This window comes from Macaca mulatta, chromosome 6 (genome assembly GCF_049350105.2).
Source record: "Macaca mulatta isolate MMU2019108-1 chromosome 6, T2T-MMU8v2.0, whole genome shotgun sequence".
Lineage (NCBI taxonomy): Eukaryota > Metazoa > Chordata > Mammalia > Primates > Cercopithecidae > Macaca > Macaca mulatta.
This window is the reverse complement of record NC_133411.1, coordinates 8,679,855-8,700,021: the sequence shown is the minus strand read 5'-3', so window position 1 is coordinate 8,700,021 and position 20,167 is coordinate 8,679,855. Positions and strand designations below refer to the sequence as shown.

The window sequence follows — 20,167 nt, the reverse complement described above, 5'->3', positions numbered from 1 at the left end:
TGTACCTCAAAGCTCAGGGATGACATTTACATTAAAATGTGCTGCTTTAATTCTTCAGCAACTGCAGTGAGAAAGCCTCACTGGCTTGAATTCCTCTCACATGACTAACGTTCAGCTTGGCTTTATGAAAAGGTACATAACTGTTGAGATGCCTCAACTCAAGTCCACGTACCAACTCAGGTGAAGACAATTGGGTAAAACAATTAGTCTTGTCATTGATGAGTCCGCCTAAGGTCTATTTCATTGGTGAAAAGTAAACTGAACATGCAGAGATGGGGTTGGTAAAAGACTGTTTTGAATAACTCACCACCACATGTCCAAGCAGACAAAGCTTCAGAGTCCTCTGTTCAATCTCCTTGCCTCCAAGAAAAAGAAAGCTGATCCTGGAGGGATCTTTGGGGATGGCATGGCTGGCATCAAACTCTCCCCATGCCTCGGCATGGTCATGGAGGGAGCAGGGCGGCAGCTGATTTCTGTTGCTTCATGTTAGTGCATGAGAATTCAATGGAAGAACAGCTACTGACTGGCTTCTCAGCAGGATACAATGTTGGATGCTTAAAGTTGCTCAGAGTTGTTTCTACTCTTTGTAGGACTTCCATCAAAGAGTCCTTCATGTCCTGGAAAATCTCCAGTTAACATTCCCAGAGATCAGACCAGAAAACCCATGCAAAACCAACATGAAAGACAGAAGGGCCCTGGAAGTTACACTTACTCACTGAGTGATCTGGGCCAAGTAATGTGAATAGTTTCTTTATTCGGTTTAAATGGGAAAAGGGACTTAGGTCCTAGAGTTGCTGTAGGAATAAAGAAGACAGAGAGTGGTAGGCCGACTAACGGTCCCACAAAAGTATCTTCATCTTAATCCTTGGAATCTGGGACTATGTTAGGTTTCCTGGCAAACCAGGAATTTTGTGGATGTGATTAAATTAAAGATCTTGAAATGGGGAGTTTATCTTGGATTAGCCTGGTTAGTCCAGTGTAATTATAGAAGCCATAAGAGTAAAGCAGGAGGGTTGGAGTCAGAGAAAGGGAAGAAGATGCAACAGCAGAATCAAAAGTCAGAGACAGGCCCAGCTCAGTGGCTCTTGCCTGTAATCTCAGCACTTTGGGAGGCCAAGGCGGGCAGATTGCTTGAGCTCAGGAGTTCAAGACCAGCCTGGGCAACATGGCGAAACAAATACAAAATACAAAAATAACAAGTTAGCCAGGTGTGGTGGTGGACACCTGTAGTCCCTCCTACTTGGGAGACTGAGGTGGGAGGATCTCTTGAGCCCCAGGGGGCAGAGGTTGCAGTGAGCTGAGATCATGACACTGCACTCCAGCCTGGGTGACAGAGCCAGACAATGTCTCAAAAAAAAAAAAACAAAAACAAAAACAAAAAAAACACACACGAAGGAGAGAGAGAGAGAGAGAGAAGAGAGAAAGCAATTCAAAGATTCTATCCTGATGACTTTACATATGGAAAAGGGGCTAGGATCTGGGAGCCAAAGAATGCAAGCAGCCTTCAGAAGCTTGGAAAGGCCAGGAAATGAATTCTCCCTTCAAAATCTCCAGAGAAAAACAGCCCTGCTAATATCTTGACTTTAGCTCAGTAAGACTGATTTTGGACTTATAACCTCTGAAACTGTAAGATAAAAAATCTGTTCTGTTTTAAACCATCAAATTTGTGGAAATTTATTATAGCAGCAATAGGAGTCTGATACAACAGTACACATAAAGTACTACATAAACTACCCGGGAAATTATAAAAACTTAAAGAAATAGTACTTGCTTCTGTTTGATTTTCCAAATTTTAGCAGCCCAAATCTAGAAAAACTTCAAAAACTCTTCACCTTGCAAAACAAATGAGCCATAAAACGCATTCAATAAAGTCATTGTAATACCTGCTATCACATTAGGATTAAAAACAGGAAAGTTTGTCATTATCTACCCAACCATGACCACCCAAGGATCACTTTGTTGTTCCACTAAATTCTGCAGAGAGGAAGACAATTTTGTATCCAAGGACAGCCAGAAAGACTACTGGGTCACTAACCCCCACAGAGAGTTGCAGAATCCAGGTATAGCATGGGGTCCCTGTGCCTCGCTTGACCAGCATTTTTTACTAAAAGGACTGTTCTGTCATATTTGATCCACAGGATGGTTTAGATTAAGTAAATCACACACACACACAAAAATTGTTAAATTACTTTAAAACAAATACAATATATAAATCAAAGAGGGTTTATTCTCCCTCTATGAAATAGCAAACCTGGCTTTTACTCCTACGGAAACAGCATTTATTTCAACTGCCTAGGCAGTTAGCAAACACTGTTTTTGTTTTGCTGTGAATCCAGCTCTCATTAATTCCTGAGAGCCTATTACATACCCCAGAGAGCAACACTCACTGAAATATGTTTTCTCAGGTCTGATAAGAGCCATCTGCCACACTACATGGTGTTCAGGAAACAGCCGCGGATTTTACTGCGGGATATGAAACTTAAGACAAAAGTCAACTCGAGACAGGTGAATACCTTCAGTTTCTAAAGGTGGCCTCAATTCCAATGCAATGCGTTCTTTTCCCTACCTTGTAAGAAGTCATGATTTTTATTGTTCATAATGAGAACACTTTTAAGGCAAGAACACAACTCCGAGAAAATCTCTAGCAACATTTTTCATTCCTTCTTCCCTCAAAATCTTATAGTACAAATAGCCACTTTATTCAAGCATGGGCTTTGATCTTTAGAAATTCATCTCATTTGCATCTGAAAAATGTCACAAAATTTGAAGAAAAGAAAGCATGGAGTTTTGCAATTTTGAAAAGATTTCAGAATCATTAGACAGGTCCCAATAGTTTCAATAGCCCCCCGCCCCCCGCACACTCCCATCCTGGGTGAAGAGGGACGGCTTGCTGGGCTCACCCGCCACTGCATCCTCTCCAAGGAGGAAGGACAGCAGAGAGTGGGGCTGTGAAACGAGGCCAAGGAACTCCCAAGGTGGCCGCCTCTCAACCTCTGGGAGCAGCAGCTCTCTCTGACACAGCTGCTAACGTGTACATTAAATTGGATGCTATTTATGTATCTAAACAATGACTGACACTGTTTTCTGGCTGATCAACACATATCCTTCCTGAATGAAGAACTCTGAAGGACATTACTGTTGGCCACAGTGACTGTGGATGAAGCAAAAGGTGATTTGTGATGCAGGGCGAGCAGGAAGTGACATGTGGAACCCAAACCTGAATTTGATCGGTGGCCCTACTGGGCCTCAGTGTCTCCGGGGCCTCGCCCTTCTATGAAGGTCACACAGGTTGCCACTGGCCAGTTTTTTTGTTTCCTTAAATCTATCAGATTATACCTTACTGATGGCTTTTTTTTTTTTTTTAAACCAAGATAATCTCTTCTTCCCATTTAATTACATGCTGGTCTGAGAAAAGTGCAAACACATCTCATCATAGACACATATTCTCGGAAGCCTTAACCAGAAAGGTACTGCATTCTAGGAGTAGACTCTGGAAATGGACTTCCAACGCTTGTGACAAAATGCTCCTGTGAGGTAAAGCTGTATTCTATTAAACATATTTAATATCATTTCTTATTTCTTTAAAGTGTCCCTTCTCACTTTCTTTATTTTTAAAAGAATCACTGGCTTCTTTTCTGAAACTAGTAGATGCATGTCTTTCTAATGTCTCCCATCATGGTCTAGTTCTTGAGCTCCACAAGGTCAGTGTGGCTCCTCTAACCCTCAGCTCACTGTGGCAAGGGACGCCATGTGCTTTTGGCCGCTCAGGTCTCTTCAGAGAAATATGATGTGCAGGTGAGGTCAGTGACCTGACACTGCTTTTATCAAGGCTGTTCCTAAAAATATTAGGTTACGTAATCCGTCTACTTGGAATTTCTGTTCTCTGTAGCTTTGGTGCTATTTTGAAGGAGATGACAGAGCTGATGAAAAAAAAGTTAGACATGGCTGTCGGGCCCAACTTGCTCCAGTCTGTACTGCTTGAGAAAGGAAACCAACTCTCCCAAAACATTTGAACTGTAGCATGCGCTACAGCAGGACCACCCACGAATGCTCAGTGCTACTTGTCGAAACTGTGGAATTTTCTAGAACCCAGATGTAAAACTTACTGAAAATAGGTATATAAGGATAAACTGGATAATAGTCCCAAGTTAACAACTGTCTATGTCTCTTAATTTTGAATTCAGAATTTGAGACACATCTAGAACAAAGAAACAAACAAAAACATCGGTTCCCGAATACCTTTGCTATATAGGTGGTAAGACAAAATGTATTTTTAAAAAACAAACCATAATATTTGCCAATCACACCAATGCAAAGGCAGCGTTTACAGTTATATCCCAGTGCCTAGAGCCATGCCTGCCACAGCCTTGGTGTTCACTAAATATTTGTTGAATGAATGAACGAATATCCTGTATCTCTGTTTTCAAAAAAGAATGTGATTACCATTCAGCAGTCCACACACAGACAAAGGACTAGTGCCAACATTTAGAGGATATATTTTTTGCTCCCACCACAATACACTTTGATGAAATTTTATAGGGTGAACTAACTCAGTACAACATAACAAACAATAATTAAGAATCCATGATATGCCAAACACTGCTAAGAGCATAGGTAATATGATGAAGGCCCACAGGGAGGGGGAGCAGAGGGTTTATAGCCAGCCATGCTAATTATTAGCTTTACAGACTGGGTTCCCAGTGAGAAATACACAAACCCAGGAACACACAGCTGATCCGCCATCACCCGGAGTGAAGCACAGCAAATCCAGGGCCCCTCTATGGCTTCTTCTCCATGCACATCTATTGTGCCTGCTTTCCACCATGCTTGGTGATATCTTTGTCCCCGCACATCTCCTATTGTCTCCATTGCTTGCTTTCTGTAATGCTTCCTTGCAGTCTATGTATTTCCCTGATGTGCATTTGTGTCACCCACAGCAATCAACCTAGGATACCCCTGACAATGACACCTGGCTCCTCCCCAGACTCTTCAATCACCTCCCTGAGGAAGACTCCAACATTTCATCCTACGTGGGCAACAGGTGCTGTAGGAAGCGCTGCGATGATGGCACAGTGCGGTGAGCGGGCGGGGGTGGAGGGTGGGGGCTCGTACTTCTGCTGGTGCAAACGCTTGCCACAAACACTAACCAGAAGTGAGTTTCGTCACGAACTGTTCTTATTTGACTTCCCCAGCCACTTGTTGAGGATGCTTGGTGTGTCTGGCTGTGGGTGATCCTGGGTCCCTGGGTCTGAAGGCTGCATGGGGAAGATGCCATCTTTGCTCTTTTGATCATAACTTTCTGTTACAGTTTAGATGTTTGTCCCCTCCAAATCTCATGTTGAAATTTGATCCCTAGTGTTGGAGGTGAGGCCTGGTGGGAGGTGTTTGTGTCTTGGGGGTGGATCCCTCATGGACAGATAAATGCCCTCCCTAGGAAGGAAGCTTGAGTGAGTTCTCATTCTATTGTTCCCATGAGAGTTGGTTGTTCAAAAGAGCCTGGCACTGCCCCTCTTTCTCTGCCTCTCTCTTGCTTCCTCTCTCACCAAGTGATCCCTGCACACTACCCATTATCCATGAGTGGAGGCAGTCAAAGGCACTCATCAGAAGTAGATATGGCACAGGCTTCTTGTGCAGCCTGCAGCACAATGAGACAAATAAGCCTCTTTTCTTGATAAATTACTCAACCTCAGGTATTCCTTTATAGCAGCACTAAGCAGACTAAGACACTTCCCAGGTGCAGAGCCCAGGGTGTCTTCTCTGGTTTTTCTGAAGCTCATGAATGAATGAACCACATTCAACGTTAATAGTAACAGCATCATTTTGATAATGCCTAAAGTAATGTGGATGTAAGATGAAAAACATGCATTACCTGTTGACGTTTTTCAAATTCCAACTTGATCCGGGACTTGATGCAATTACAGGTGTCCTGATATGTTTGCTGAAGAGCAAGTTCCATGAGGTGCTTATGGTAGGCTCCCGCCAGGTTCCCACAGATGAAAATGATCACATTGGCCAGGATCTAAAGAGACAGAAAGAACTGCTCAATAGGGTGACTATTTCTCACTCGTGAATATAATCAAAACGAAGCACACATTAGCAATTGTCTTCAGAGAGATAACTGCGGGAAGTTAATTTTACTTCTGCTTCCAAAGTAACATTTTTATTTGCTTAACAGAAAACATCAGTCTCCAGAAGAGTTCTACCCTGTTTTTGGATCCATGCCCTTTGGTAGACAACTTTGTAGTCCCTCCCTTGACTTTGGGCTCAGTCATGAGATCTGCTTTGCTTTTGCTAATGCAATGTGGACAGAAATAACCATGAGCCAGATCCAGATCCAGAGTGACTTGTTTTTCAAGTCACTCTCTTGCACCTCATTAGGAAAAGAACATTTCCGGGTAGCCCACCAGTCCCACGATGAGAGACACATAGAGCAGAGCTGTCCTAGTCAACCTGCAGTCTATTATTGTGTACTTCTGAGATTTCATGGTTGTTACGCAGCATTATTGCGATACTAGGTGACTAATACAAACTGCCCTCACACCAAAACTGTACTTGCTGAGCCTGGATAACTGACATTCACCCATTATCTTTTGTTTATGTAGAAATATGGTAGTCTTTCAAAACATAAAACTCATTATTCTTTTGATGATAAAAACAATTCATGTTCATACAATTTGGGAGAAAAACAAAGATATAAAGAAAAACTAAAAATAATCTGTAATTGTCCTGCCCGAGCAGAACACTCTGCTGTCCATATGGCCTTGTCTACCTACTCCGTTTTCCTCCATGTTCTCAAAATCGGTGGCATACTCTACTTTGTCAAGATCTCTCTCTCGTTCCAAAAAACTTCAGTTCATTCTGAATGTAGTTTTTGTCCTTTGCTTTAACATTTAATAAGATATTTTTTAGATCATATAAGTTCCGTAGAAACAAGATTTTAAATGCTTAGATAATATTCAGTTCTGTGACTGGATTGTCCTTTAGATATGTCCATATTGTTTAATACTTATCAATATTCTGTGCATTTGCATTATGCTATAGTGGTCAACCTCATGTATAAAGCTTTGGCTTCATATTTGATCATTTCCTCAGACATAATTACTGAAAAGCCACAAGTATTTTTAAATTCTTGATACATATTGCAAAATTGCTCTCAGGAAATATTCCATTTACATTCTCATCAACAGTGTATGACAATAGTCTTTTTAGTGTAGCCCACTATTCACATGGAGCAAGCTCTTGTGTGTCCAGGGCAAGACCTACAGACCTGTCTGTGAGTGGATAGACATATCTGGTTAAAATCCAACCTACCCTCCATTTCCATATGACTTGTATTATCACCAAGACAGGTCACTAGTGGCTTTAATAACAACTCAGCAGCATCAGTTCCAAATATCCTATGCTCCTCCCTAAGAATCTCCCCATAACACAGACCACTTTATCACATTAATCATCCAACGTGGTGAGCAGGAGTGGCTGGAACCCATCGTGGGAAATTTATTCCTAAATCTTCAAGGTTCCCCATGACAGGACTGAACAGAGAATCATAGCTGTCCTCCCTCTCTGTAGGGGGGTCACTTCTGCCAAGGAGAGCAGGAGGAATCGGTCTAACTGGAGGGCTTGGGAAAAGGATATGAACTCTCTGCATCTTAGCCCATCCTCCCCCATAAGCAGGGTCTTCCTCCCTAAAGTGGGTGATCATCTTCATGTTTTGCATTCTCAGCGAAGCAGTGGACCTAGTGGGCCACTTGCCTCTGTGCTGAGAAAGACCTTGATTTGAGGGCAGATGGCTGTAGGGAAAGATGGGTAAACTCAGGGGATAATCAGCAAGATCATTTATTCCTAACTGCACTCTCCAAATAGGTGTAAGAGTAATAAGCTGACATTTTGTTCTCTATCTACCCAATGCCTTTGTCTATCTCTCAAAGGGTTCTGAACCCAAGAGGAAAACAGTGATATTAATTATTAGCCTCCTCAAGTCCTAGAAAATAAATGTTTGGGATACAGGGGGAAAAAAAGGACAGAGTTAGAATTGGAAGAATGATGTGATGAGGTTCTCTCTGAATAAATGCAGATGCACAATAGAAGTGAGGTCCAGAATCATGCATATTAGAAGGGGCCTTCAATGATGTTTCATGTAACTCACTCATTTCAGAGAGATTTGGGGCCAGGGAGATCCTAAAGCTCACCCATATTCTCACAGCTAACCCCCATAATGTCCAGTTATGCATCTATATTTTATCTCCTCCCCATTAGAATGGATAATTAAAATCTTTACTGGGAATTCCTCTGTGTGTGTGATCTGTGTGTGGTATATGCATGTGGTGTGCATACATGCATGTAACTTGTGTGTAATCTGTGTGTGAAATGCATGCTTGGGTGATGTGTATGCATGTGATATGCAGGTAACGCACGTGCTCTGTGTGGAAGGCATATGTGCTCACAGTCTGTGTGTAAGCGGGTGCAGCAGCCCAGCGCTTCAGAGCAATGTGGCTGTCTTCAGTGTTACTTCTACACATTTTCTAGCATCACAGGGCTCTCTTCCTTCCCAAGGCCATACTTTGACACATCACCTCTTCTGAGAATGTCAATCCTGGAGCATGTGGAAAGTCCGGATGACCTTCCTGGCTTCCGATTTGAGGGGACCCTCCCCTAGTTGAACAGGAGTTGATTTCAGCACCATGTCCAATGGTGCATTGTCAGTTAAGTCCTGCCATACTCTGCTTCTGCGAAATGACCATCTGCTTTGCTATAAGTTCTTCAGATCTTGTCATTGCTGGATATGCTTTGAAGAACAGCGCACCAAAGAATGCAGGAAATGAGAGAAGCCAACACAAACCATGCTGCTCAGAATTAGAAAATACTAACTCCTTCCTTATTAGGTGTAGCTGAAATAATAATAAAAATGACTCAGTGATTATTCATGAGAGCTTTTTCTCTTCCTCCTCAGAAAATGCCTTCGAAGCAAACCTGTCAACATTTTAGGGAGTAAATTCCTCCACAATAAAAACCAAGTGGAAGCAACAGAACTGAATGAAGCCATCATCTGTCCCTGGGCTTCCTCTGCAGGGCATAGAAATGGGGCACTTTGATACCAACACTGAGGCTCCAATGCGAGTCTCTACCCTCTGGAATGCGAGTACTGTCTTATCCTGTTTTCCTAGAATCCCACTCCCCACTTATTTCCTCTGAATTCTCTTCGCTCGGAGGCCCTTGTTGCAACAGAGCTTGCCACAGGCTTTTCTTCCCCTACATTGAGGCAGCCTGTATAGGGTAGTCCCTCCTCTGCGGCAGTAGACTGAATTTAGGGTGCTCTCCACCGTGCTGCCTGGCCCTGTGCACAGAGCCAGTGTAGCTGACCAGGCAAATGTTTCTTGTCCATTGAGAGGTTTCCAAACATTTGACAACAGAAGCTCATTCCAAGCAAGGGGAGGCCGCCTGGAGAGCAATAAGGTTTTGCACTTCTTGCTGCCTGTCTTCCAGCCAATACTCTCCGACTGCCACATTCTACTGGCACATTTGCACTGCCACAGCAGGTAAGGAAAAACCTTCTTGGAGTAATTCATTCTGGATGCTGCATTGCTTCCAACAAATGTAATTTGAACCCCTCCTATCTACAGAGAATGGGAAAGAATGCATTTACTGATTTTTAATTTCTATATTCAAAGGAAAACTTTTAAGCAATAAACAACATAGGGCTTTAATGTAAAATAGAATATGATATGTCTTTCCTGATGGAAAACTTATCGAATTATAAGCCTGTTCCTAATACCCGGTTTCATCCCTATATTCTAAGGTTAATTGAATTGACCTTGGCATTTTGATAATGACACACATTTACAAATACAATTGATGTCCTAAATAATTTTTCTTTTAAAATGATGCATGCATGAAATGACTTTATACAAGACCTAGAGCTGCAAGAAAGTGATTAGGTTACAATTTTCTTTTCAAAAATAATATCAAAGTATTTTATTTTCCAGAGGACTATTAAGCAGAACCTCTGACAAACAATCCTATTTCCACAATGTTGAGTTTGTTTTATAACATCATACCATCTTGCTGTATCCTTTTATCTTCTTGCTTCATTTAGCTACTTTCACATCTGTCAGAAAACAGGAGAGGAACTTGGCCTCCAGAGATCTCTTAGAAGGAAATAAATTATTTAAGGTAATAACAGCAGTCAAGGTTTACCCTGAAGATTAAAACCAGGTCTTAAAATCGAGCATGTGTGGGGTCTGGAATCTGTGTAAGTGGAACCATGCCCACACATCCTCACAGAAGGTTGCTGTCCGCACTGCTCCCCATCTTCTCTTGATGTAAATGTGGGGTGATTTGTCAACACTTCGCATGCTTCTCAGAGGATGCAAATTAATGAATCCTGTACTTCTCGGAAGCATGCTGTCTACTAGCAAATTATTATTATTATTTTGCTCCTTTCATAATGACCACCATAACCCTTCTAAATATACCTCATATCTTTTTACCTTAAGAGTACAGAGAGCAACGCAATCAGGAGAAGGCACTTGTTTTATTATTTCATCTTATAGACTGGGCAACAAAAGGTCTAAAAAATTAAGTGACCTAAGGGCTGCCCCCAGGCCGGGAGAGGCTCTCCAGACTATCCCTGTACATTCTACACAGCCCCAATTCATACGCATACGGCCAGATTTCTCCACCGCACACGCAACCCCCTCCAGGGCATGGGGAAGGCATTTCTGAGGAATTTCTAAAGAGACACATGTTATTTTGTAAGAAACTGATTTTTTTCTTTATAAAGCATTTGTATTTATGCTGCAAAGTACTTTCATCATTTAAAGTTATGTTAAGTTCTTGGAGACCATATGCCCATGGAGCCTTTACTGGTTCAGCTTATGCATCTGTGCCTGTTGAGAAGAGAGTGAAGGGAGGGTCAGGCTGCTCTCACCCAGGTTATGAGGCACAAGTGTGACCCATCTGAGGACTATTTCACCTGGGAAGAAAACATTTAAGGGTATCAGGTCATTGTCTTTAAACATTTGAGAAATTATCACATGAGTTAGGTGACCACTCAGATTCCTCCTTGTGGCTCTGATGTATTATGCATTTTAAAGAGTTTACTATTCTAATTCTTAACCTCATGTTGGGGTGGCAAACTAAAATGGCCCACGCAGATACCAGGCAGCACCCTGCAGGCTGAGGGCAAAGCCAGGCTCCTGGTAATGTGGGAAATGCCATCACTTAATGACAGTTTTTTTTTTTTTTCTATGAACTAACTGCACAATGTCAAAGGAGAAAAGTTATAGCATTTGACACAGGTCATCAGCTTAAAACAAAGCAGATCATAAATATGCAAAAACACCAATTATAAGTCAAAGGAAAATAAAAGGGAAGACAAGAACATGATGAAGAGAGCTGGGAATGAATATTCAGTAAGCTCACCACATATCATAAGCATCCAATTTGGCTTACAGAAAGCAACGCTCTTGCCTGGGGGAGAAAATGATCAGGTACAGTTTTCCTTAACTGATCTCTCAGACATGGCTGCAGAGAATCCCAATCCCATCTCCTTAGCATTTCTCACAGCCCTCTAAGAATTAAATTTGCTATGTGTAGTGGCCTCAGGGTTTCTGCTCTTTATGAGTCATTTAGTGACAATCAGGAACACTGTGCTTTGGTTAATGACATCCAATGATCCTTAGGTCATGTGCTAGGATCTTCTAATTTGAAGTCCCTCCAAATGAGGAGGAGTGGAGTTAGAGAGAAAGGTATAAAGAAAATTGAAACACCAACAGTCTTAATAGTGGATGTTATTAGGGCTTTGGGCTAAAAGAGTAGAACCAAAAATGGGGAGTCCATTGCAATTTGATTTCCTATGGAAGTTTCCATTACAAAATAGATAGTACTGTTGGTCATGATTATTATTTTCTTTATTCTTTTTATACCACATCTGTTGCTATTAAGTCTTTTGGAATAGCAGACATCATGTTATTTTTCCAGATATATTTGGAATGAAGGGCTAAATCTTATAAGTTGATAGGGCTCATGTCTGGCCAATAACTAGACAAAAATAGAGTATGGCAGCTTGGAGGGCCCTTTGCTCTTCTCCGAACTGCTCCAGCAACTCATTAAAAGTCAACTGGAAGACATGAGCCTAGAAGATCCTCAGATCGTGATAGAAAGTTCCTCCCACAAATTAATTCATTGAGAACACAGTTTCCCTCCAAGAAGAGAAAGCCGAATTAACCATGCAGAAATCCAGACCTGTACTTCTCAGTTCAGTGACTGCAAACTTGAAAATGATGGGGAGAAGTTTCACTTGATTATAGTTTAGAACCAGAGAAAAGGGAATAACATGGAGTTTCCAATACTCAGGACTCCATAGAAGAAAACACCACAAGCCATGAAGATTTATGGCTTCCCTATTTTCTGCAGAGGAGGGTACTGTCACTCTGTTTACTCTTCTGTCCATTCTCTCTTTGACTTCAAGCACACAGAACAATCTTAGCTTCAGGGTTTAGCTCCTCTCCACTATGGGAAAAGAGAAGATGAAACAAATGAGCTGTATGAGGAAGTTACAAAGATAAAAATGGAAAAGGAAAAAGCAACACCGTCATCAATTTCTATGATGGAATATCTTTGAAGAGTTACATGGAGCTTTACATTTCTCCAAAGGAGATTTCTTAGTCCTTTATGATAAGTTAAAGCAGAGGGAATCATGGGAATCACTATCACTGAAACTCCTATTCCACTTCGCTCGCATCCAAAATAGAGCAGATGTTTCCTTTTCATTCTTGACCTATTCTGCACATCGTTTCTGCAAAGCAACACTACCAGATCTTCTCCCTACTACCTTCTGTCTCAACACAGCTTCAAGCCCAATTCCGAGAGCATCTATACACTACAAAGCATGTTTGTGAGCATTATTAGTCTCCGTCCGGACAGCCGAAACACTGTCTCCTGACCCAGTCTGATGTTTGGATAATTGCATCTTACATTGGTCAGGCAACAAATCAATGATTACCTAAACTTTACATCGCCACTGAGACCTATAGAAATCATGATCTCTTTGGTCTTTTTGAGTTCAGATAGTTGAATGAATGTTACTTATTCCAAAGACGTTTGACCTGCTTATTTCAGAAACTCAAATTCCTGAATGGTCCTGGATCTTCCAAGAGGCTTATTAAAAATGCCAGTCTCTGTGTCTTCCCAAACCCTGTCTCCCAAAGTAATGACACAACAGGAGGACACATTTTTAAGTGCTGCATCTCAATGCCTTTCAAAAACTTAGAAACATGAAATTATACACCAATTAAAACAACAATTTTACTAGTCTTAAATCAGCTCTCCTAAGGATCCGCACCAAACAATATACACTTTGCCTGGTTCTGGTGATTTCAGTGGACTTAAATGCTTAAAAAAGAAACTTTAACACACTCTAATTCAGACTTTTCATTAATTTAGACAGATCGTCTCTCTAATTAATCTGAATCAATGAAGTTTTGCTTCATTTAAACACCATTTCTAATTCTCTTCATTCACCACCACTTAATAGGTGACACATGTGGTCCACACCCACTCATTTAAAAATTTGAAAGCTGACAGGTATTTAGGTTTATTTAAAAGCATGACCAAGGCTATTAGAGACTCTGATTTATCCAGCTTAGTTTAGGAGAAAATAATACTCCATTTTAGGGTGAACATGTGGCGTATTCCCCTTCTATTAACATAGCACACAGAAGGCATAAAATGCCTTTTGTGGGTACCAGGGGGAGGTTGCATTGCTATCGCATTTGCAACTGGCATTGTGACCTACCTATAGTCGCATTCGTAATCTACACAATAGAAGGTCAATTTGGAATTACACAAAAAAAGTGCAGACTGCCCCGCTGATTATGACTGAATCAGAAAACACCTGATGAAAGGATGTGGACCTAAATGTTGACATCAAATGTAATAGGACAATGCAGAGACGAGATTGCACAGAGGTATAGGAATAACAACACAGGATGCCACGGCCAATCTCACCTGGAGATTTAAATATGATATTAGTAAGCACATCCGTAAGGAAATGACAGGCTGCAAAACGCTGCGAAACAGTCATGGACTCCAAATAAAGGAGAAAAATAGTGAGTGCTGTGATTCACAAGGCCTACTTTGAATTGGAATGTCCTTTTTGGTCTGACCAAAATATGCTGCATAAAGTCATAGTGTAATTATAAAAGGATGCATCACTGAAACCATTTGGGAAGAGGAGAACAAAAACTTTTCTATTACAAATGAAACTTTGGTTGTTTCATTAATCACACTCATCAGGAAAGGGCATGCCTGGCAACTGCTTCCCTTGATAGAATCAAAGACCGAAAGGTACTCAAAAGCACTCTCCCCAGAGTGTACTCTTGGGGTTACCCCAACCACCTTCCTTCCTCTCCTGGTGTATGTTTTTCTGTAAACCATGTCCTGTAAGAATGAAAAGACAAATTTTTAAACCCATTGGCACCATACTCTGATTTCTTGTAAATTTCGGTCAGAGAACATGTATTATTTTTGCCCCAAACACCAAGTGACATCTCATGTTTTCCCAAATGGACAAGACTGCAGCTGTTTTTCCCAGACAATAGCATTCAAAGACCACAATCAAAAGGAGTGGGCTTTGCTAAATATGTGCAATAGTATACTACGACTACAACAACTACTACTACTACTACTAATAAAATACCATAGACTGGGTGGCTTAAACAGCAGGCACTTATTTCCTCACAGTTCTGAAGGCTACAGCCCAAGACCAATGTGTAGTTAGGTTTGATCGAGGCCTCTCTCCTTGGCTTGCAGACAGTTGCCTTCTTGCTGTGACTTGGCCTATTTTATGCTGCTATAACAGTAGACCACAGACTGGGTAACTTATACAAAACAGAAATTTATCAGCTCACAGTTCTGGAAGCTGTAAAGTCCAATATCAAGGTGATGGCAGGGTTGGCAGTTCTAATTCCAGGAAGGAGCCTTGAGCACAGCAGCCTCTGTAGGGGAGGAATGCTTGGTCTCCCATGGCAGAACACAAAAGATCAAGTGGAAAAAACGGGATTAACTCCCTTTTATAACGGTGTTAATCCCACCCATGAGGTCAGAGCCCTCGTGACCTAATCACTTCGTAAAAGTTCTACTTCCTAATAGTGTTACAATGGCAATTAAACTTCAACATGAGTTTCAGAGAGGACAAAAATTCAGTGACCTCACAGGGTCTCTTCTCTGTGAGCACACCACCCTGGTGTGTCTGTGTGTCCCCGTCTCCTCTTCTAATAGAGACACCAGTCAGATTGCATTAGGGCCCACCCTAAAGATCTCATTTTACCTTAACCACCTCTTCAAAGGCCCTATGTTTACATACAGTCACATTCTGAGGTGGTTAGCCTTCAGCATATGAATTTTGAGGGAACACAATTCAGTCCATCACAATATGACACTAAGTTTTAAAGACATTTTTACATATACATCACCAGAGAATCCACTTGAATGTCAAAATGGGCAAGCCTTACACATTTGGGGCTGGCAGCTCTTTTGTGGAAATTCCATGTACTACTCATGATGGTTCAATGTGCACCAAGATGGGATATTCATTAAATACCCTTTAGTCGTTCCGCAAAACATTTGCTGGCATTTATTTTTAATCAATTAAATTTTGTACTCTCCCCCTAAAGAAATCAAGGTCATTAGAATAAATGCAATAAAACAAGCCAACAATAGAACTCAACAAAGCAAACAAACAATTTAGATGATGCAAGGCAGGCTTCTCATGAGCTGGAAAAGTGAGATTTTAATTGCAGCCACTAGGTTCTCAGGGTGATGGCTATGAAGTTTCTGCCATTGGGATCATCCTTAGTTAGTTTTCTATATGAGAACACACAAATACTTGTGATTGAAGGAAGACTGGTGATAAACTTCTTCTGACATTATTATAGTTCTTCTGACATTATTATAAAGCTAACTGCAAAAATAAAACCACTAATGCAGAGGTTCCTGAGTTTTCCTGGTTCATAATACTCATTAATTCTTTTTGTCATGTTACTAGACTAAAGGAAATTCTTAGGAGTTTTGTTTATTACTTAGTGAGGCCAAAGCAACTTAAGTATTATGCCCAAACAACTTAGCAGTTGATACGAAAAACCACTAGCACCACCATATATGAAAATAAAATATAATATTTTTATTTCATTCTTCGATAATCATGGTGAAATACTAATGATGTATCAGTGGCCAATGTGCCTGTTGAGTGTTGCATAACTTTACAGAACACGGATTCTTATTCAAGACTGCCACCTACATCTCCCATTGCATCTTAATATCTGCATCATACTGGTTTTTGCTCACAGCAACAACAGAAACCCAGCTTTGCAAAGACACGATGTGAACAAAGGAATGCTGCATGATCTAATGTTGAAACTATGAACTATCTCAAGAGTAGTTTGCTGAGCATCTTTGTATTTCCCTTGAAATTTTAAAATATCCTGGAGTGTCCCTGGGTGCCTTGGAACAGTCTGAAAACCACATCACCAAAGAACTAAGGTTTTGATGAAGTAAATAAATATACAAATTAATTAAATAAAACAGTTATGAAAACTATGATGAACTTGCTATCTATATTCTCTTCCAAAAATTTTGAGACAGTAGCAGATACTTCCTTTCTGTGCTCATTTTTCTTCTTCTGAGACAAGAAGCAGTCATCTAACATACCCCATAAGTCCAGATTTGGTCAAGTTCTCACTTGAAAAAGATGGCTTGCAAGAAAGAGCTATAAGTCACATGAAGTGACAGTTAAAAAGGTATTGGCAGGAAAACCAACAAGGAATTCAGAAGTACCCCAGGGATAGTAACAGAAGTTTCGTTACCACGTATAGATCTGAGGAGGCAAAGGGAGTGATATGGTCTCGATTTGTGTCCCCACCCAAATCTCATGTTGAATTGTAATCCCAAGTGTTGAAGGAGGGGGCTGGTGGGAAGTGACTGGACCATGGGGGCAGATATCCCCCTTGCTGTTCTTGTGATAGTGAGTTCTCATGAGATCTGGTTGTTTACAAGTGTGTAGCACCTCCCTGCTCTCTCTCTCTCTCTCCTGCTCCACTGTGTGAAGATGTGCCTGCTCCCCGTTCGCCTTCCGCCACAATTGCAAGTTTCCTGAGGCCTCCTCAGTCATGCTTCCTGTATAGCCTGCAGAATGGTGAGTCAATTAAACCTGTTTTCTTCATAAGTTACCCAGTCTCCAGTAATAAGGTAATGTTATGACCTTATAGCAGGTAGTTCCTTATAGGAATGCAAGAGAACAGACTAATACAGGGAGGGAGATGTTGCTAGAATCTGGAGAAAGGTGTTACTGCTGGGGAGTCAGCTACCCAACAGGAACCGGTGGAAGCTAAGTCACTGCAAACCTGTGTCCTGGCACAGGGGCTGTTACAGCCTCAATCCCTGACCTCATTCTCCTCTTGCCCTGCAGTTCCTTGGCCATGCCTCCCACTTGCCTGACCCAACCTGAAGCCAGAGGACAAAGGAGCTGGTGACACAGTGCTTCACATTCACTTCCACGGGACAGTAGGGTGAGAACAGTGACTATGGGTCTGGAGCAGCAAACAGGGACCACCCACCCCACGTTCAATACTTCAACCTTGTGCAAAATCACAGCTAACAAAACCAAAGGTGGACTTTTGGGTTGATCAGATTCTGTCTCCAGGAAATTAGGTTTGAGTATTAGAGATTGAGGGCACCAAGATGAAGACCATGTAACCTGGCAGTTGAAGCTACCATTTTGGGAATTCTGTGATGAAATTTTGTACAGACAGAAAGATGAATCGAGAAGCTGGCTTTTGGGAAAAGAAGGACAGGGCAGATGTACACAGAGGCAGACATGGGCCACTCAGAGAGGATAGAGAGATGGAGGTTCTTAGTCCTAGGAGGCCTGACCAAACTTTAAAAAAATGGGATGTGAAATATTTCAACATAACCCCCTTTCACAAATTTACTTAAACAATTTGGCTTTCTGTTCATTGTGATCTGGGGTCTCTGTTGACACTCATGAGATGTGTGAGGCTCATATTATGTCAGCTTAGAATTAGTTTTGATGATTATGGGTAATATTAAGTAAATTAAAGATACCTTATTGACTGCTCAAACTGGTCAAATTTAGAGTTATGTTAATTCTTCAAAGCCTGTCCTCCCAGTGCTCTCTGGGTTACTCCTTGAGTTCTCTTCTGTCTACAGGTAACTTCAATGTAAAACCTACTCTTCAAAAAGGCTACTCTTCTTTTGTATAGTAAATAATATGGTTGGTCTTTGTCTTTTATTTCTTGGAAGAAGATTACATCCTGGGACTATCCTGAGTAATAGGAATGTTTTTGTTATTGGTGAGCCTCTTGGATTATACCTGAGTTTATCCTACAAGAAAGATGAGGCTCAGGATGGCTGGCCATCTGCATGAACAATCATGTGATTAGAGGAGTGAGGCTTTGAGCCACATAACATAAACCTAACCTCTGGGGAAGGGAGCTGGAAAGTGAGTTCAATCACATGGATGATGATTCAGTCAGTCACGCCCATGAGATGAAACCCCAAGAAAAACTTTGGACACCAAAGTTCAGTGGTTGATGAACACACTGATGTGCAGGGGAGGTCATGGAAATTGGAATTTGTAGTCAGTTGCTTAGAAATGCAGGTGACCTGGGGACCACCCTCCCCCACAAGTATGGCTGGCATCTGAAGGACAGCCTGGTGGAATTCTGAGCCCTTAACTTGTGGGGTCTCCCCTAATGCTGGATGGTTAGTGCCTGCATGATTTTGCAGCAACCAGCTGGTGTCAGAAAATCTTCCTTTCATGAGGTGTCATTCATTAGGTGATAACTGCCCCTATACTAGAGACTCTGGTGATAGGACACACCACATCAGCCTTCATTTCTGTAGTTGAGCTATTTGTGCCTTCTCCATCTCTGGTTTCCTGGGATTCCTAGGGCTTCTCCAGTGTGCCTGTCTCAGAGCTCAGCTTATGAGTTAATAGCTCTTGTGTGCAATCTTTTTTTTTTTTTTTTTTTTTTTTGAGATGGAATCTTGCTCTGTCGCCCAGGCTGGAGTACAGTGGCGTGATCTCAGCTCACTGCATGCTCTACCTCCCAGGTTCACACCATTCTCCTGCCTCAGCCTCCCAAGTAACTGGGACTACAGGCGCCCGCCACCACACCCGGTTAATTTTTTGTATTTTTAGTAGAGATGGGGTTTCACCGTGTTAACCAGGATGGTCTCGATCTCCTGACCTAGTGATTTGCCCACCTAGGCCTCCCAAAGTGCTGGGATTACAGGCATGAGCCACCATGCCCGGCCTCATGTGCCATCTTATCCAGCAGTTGCCCTTGGGTGACTGGAGCTATCTCTTAGTTTAAACCACTCTCCTTCTCACCCTTCACTCCCATTTTCCCTGCTCCCTCCCATCATCAGCCAATCCCTCATTTAGTCAATGACTGACAAACACAGGTGTACAAAAGCCCAACGTTCCTGCTTCAGGGTAGAATAAACTCCAGTGCTCCCCATGAGATCAGACTGTGGCAAGGCCTCACCCCAAACCATCACTCTGGTTTGCTCAGCTTCCTCCTTCCCTGTCCTGTCCTCCTCACTATGGTTCAGGGCTTGTACTAGGCCACCCCCCAATTTATCCCTATCTTAAGACCTGCTTCTGGGAAGCCCAAACAAAGATACCCTGTATCTGCATTGCATAAAAACCAAAAAGCCACATATTTGACTATTTTGTCATTTCAGTGAAGTACATAAAGACCTGTCTTTCTTGAGGCAATAACATGAGGTTTCCTATTTATAGTGCATGATGTTCTAAATACCTAATTAGGTGACTTCTAAATGGGAAATGATTCCTTTTTATAGGATCTAGGTCCTTTTTTTTTCTTGCTGGTATCCAACTGTGAGAAATTCAGAATCACTTCTAAGAATAAAAAAAAATGGAAACTATTATGTTTTAGGGAAAAAGAAAATGTTTGATTAAGAGCTCTGTGTATTGCTAACAACTCTCTTCAGTTGAATTTGCTTTTCTAGAATAAGACGTCTCATGCGCCCTTTATTACTCTGAGACTTCTCCCATGTCATCAGGCATTGAATAGTACAAGAAAAAATTTCTGCCACATTCAGTCTAGGTCCAACTTCTAGA

At 41.6% G+C, this 20,167-nt stretch overlaps 1 protein-coding gene across 1 annotated transcript in view; it reads right to left on the bottom strand.

The window, feature by feature from the left end:
• The window catches only part of ADCY2 (adenylate cyclase 2), a 426,140-nt gene that overhangs the window by 189,846 nt on the left and 216,127 nt on the right, over nucleotides 1–20,167 (bottom strand). The window contains 1 exon segment of the mRNA NM_001265652.1: nucleotides 5,870–6,019. Within this exon segment, the coding sequence (NP_001252581.1) occupies nucleotides 5,870–6,019 (150 nt within the window).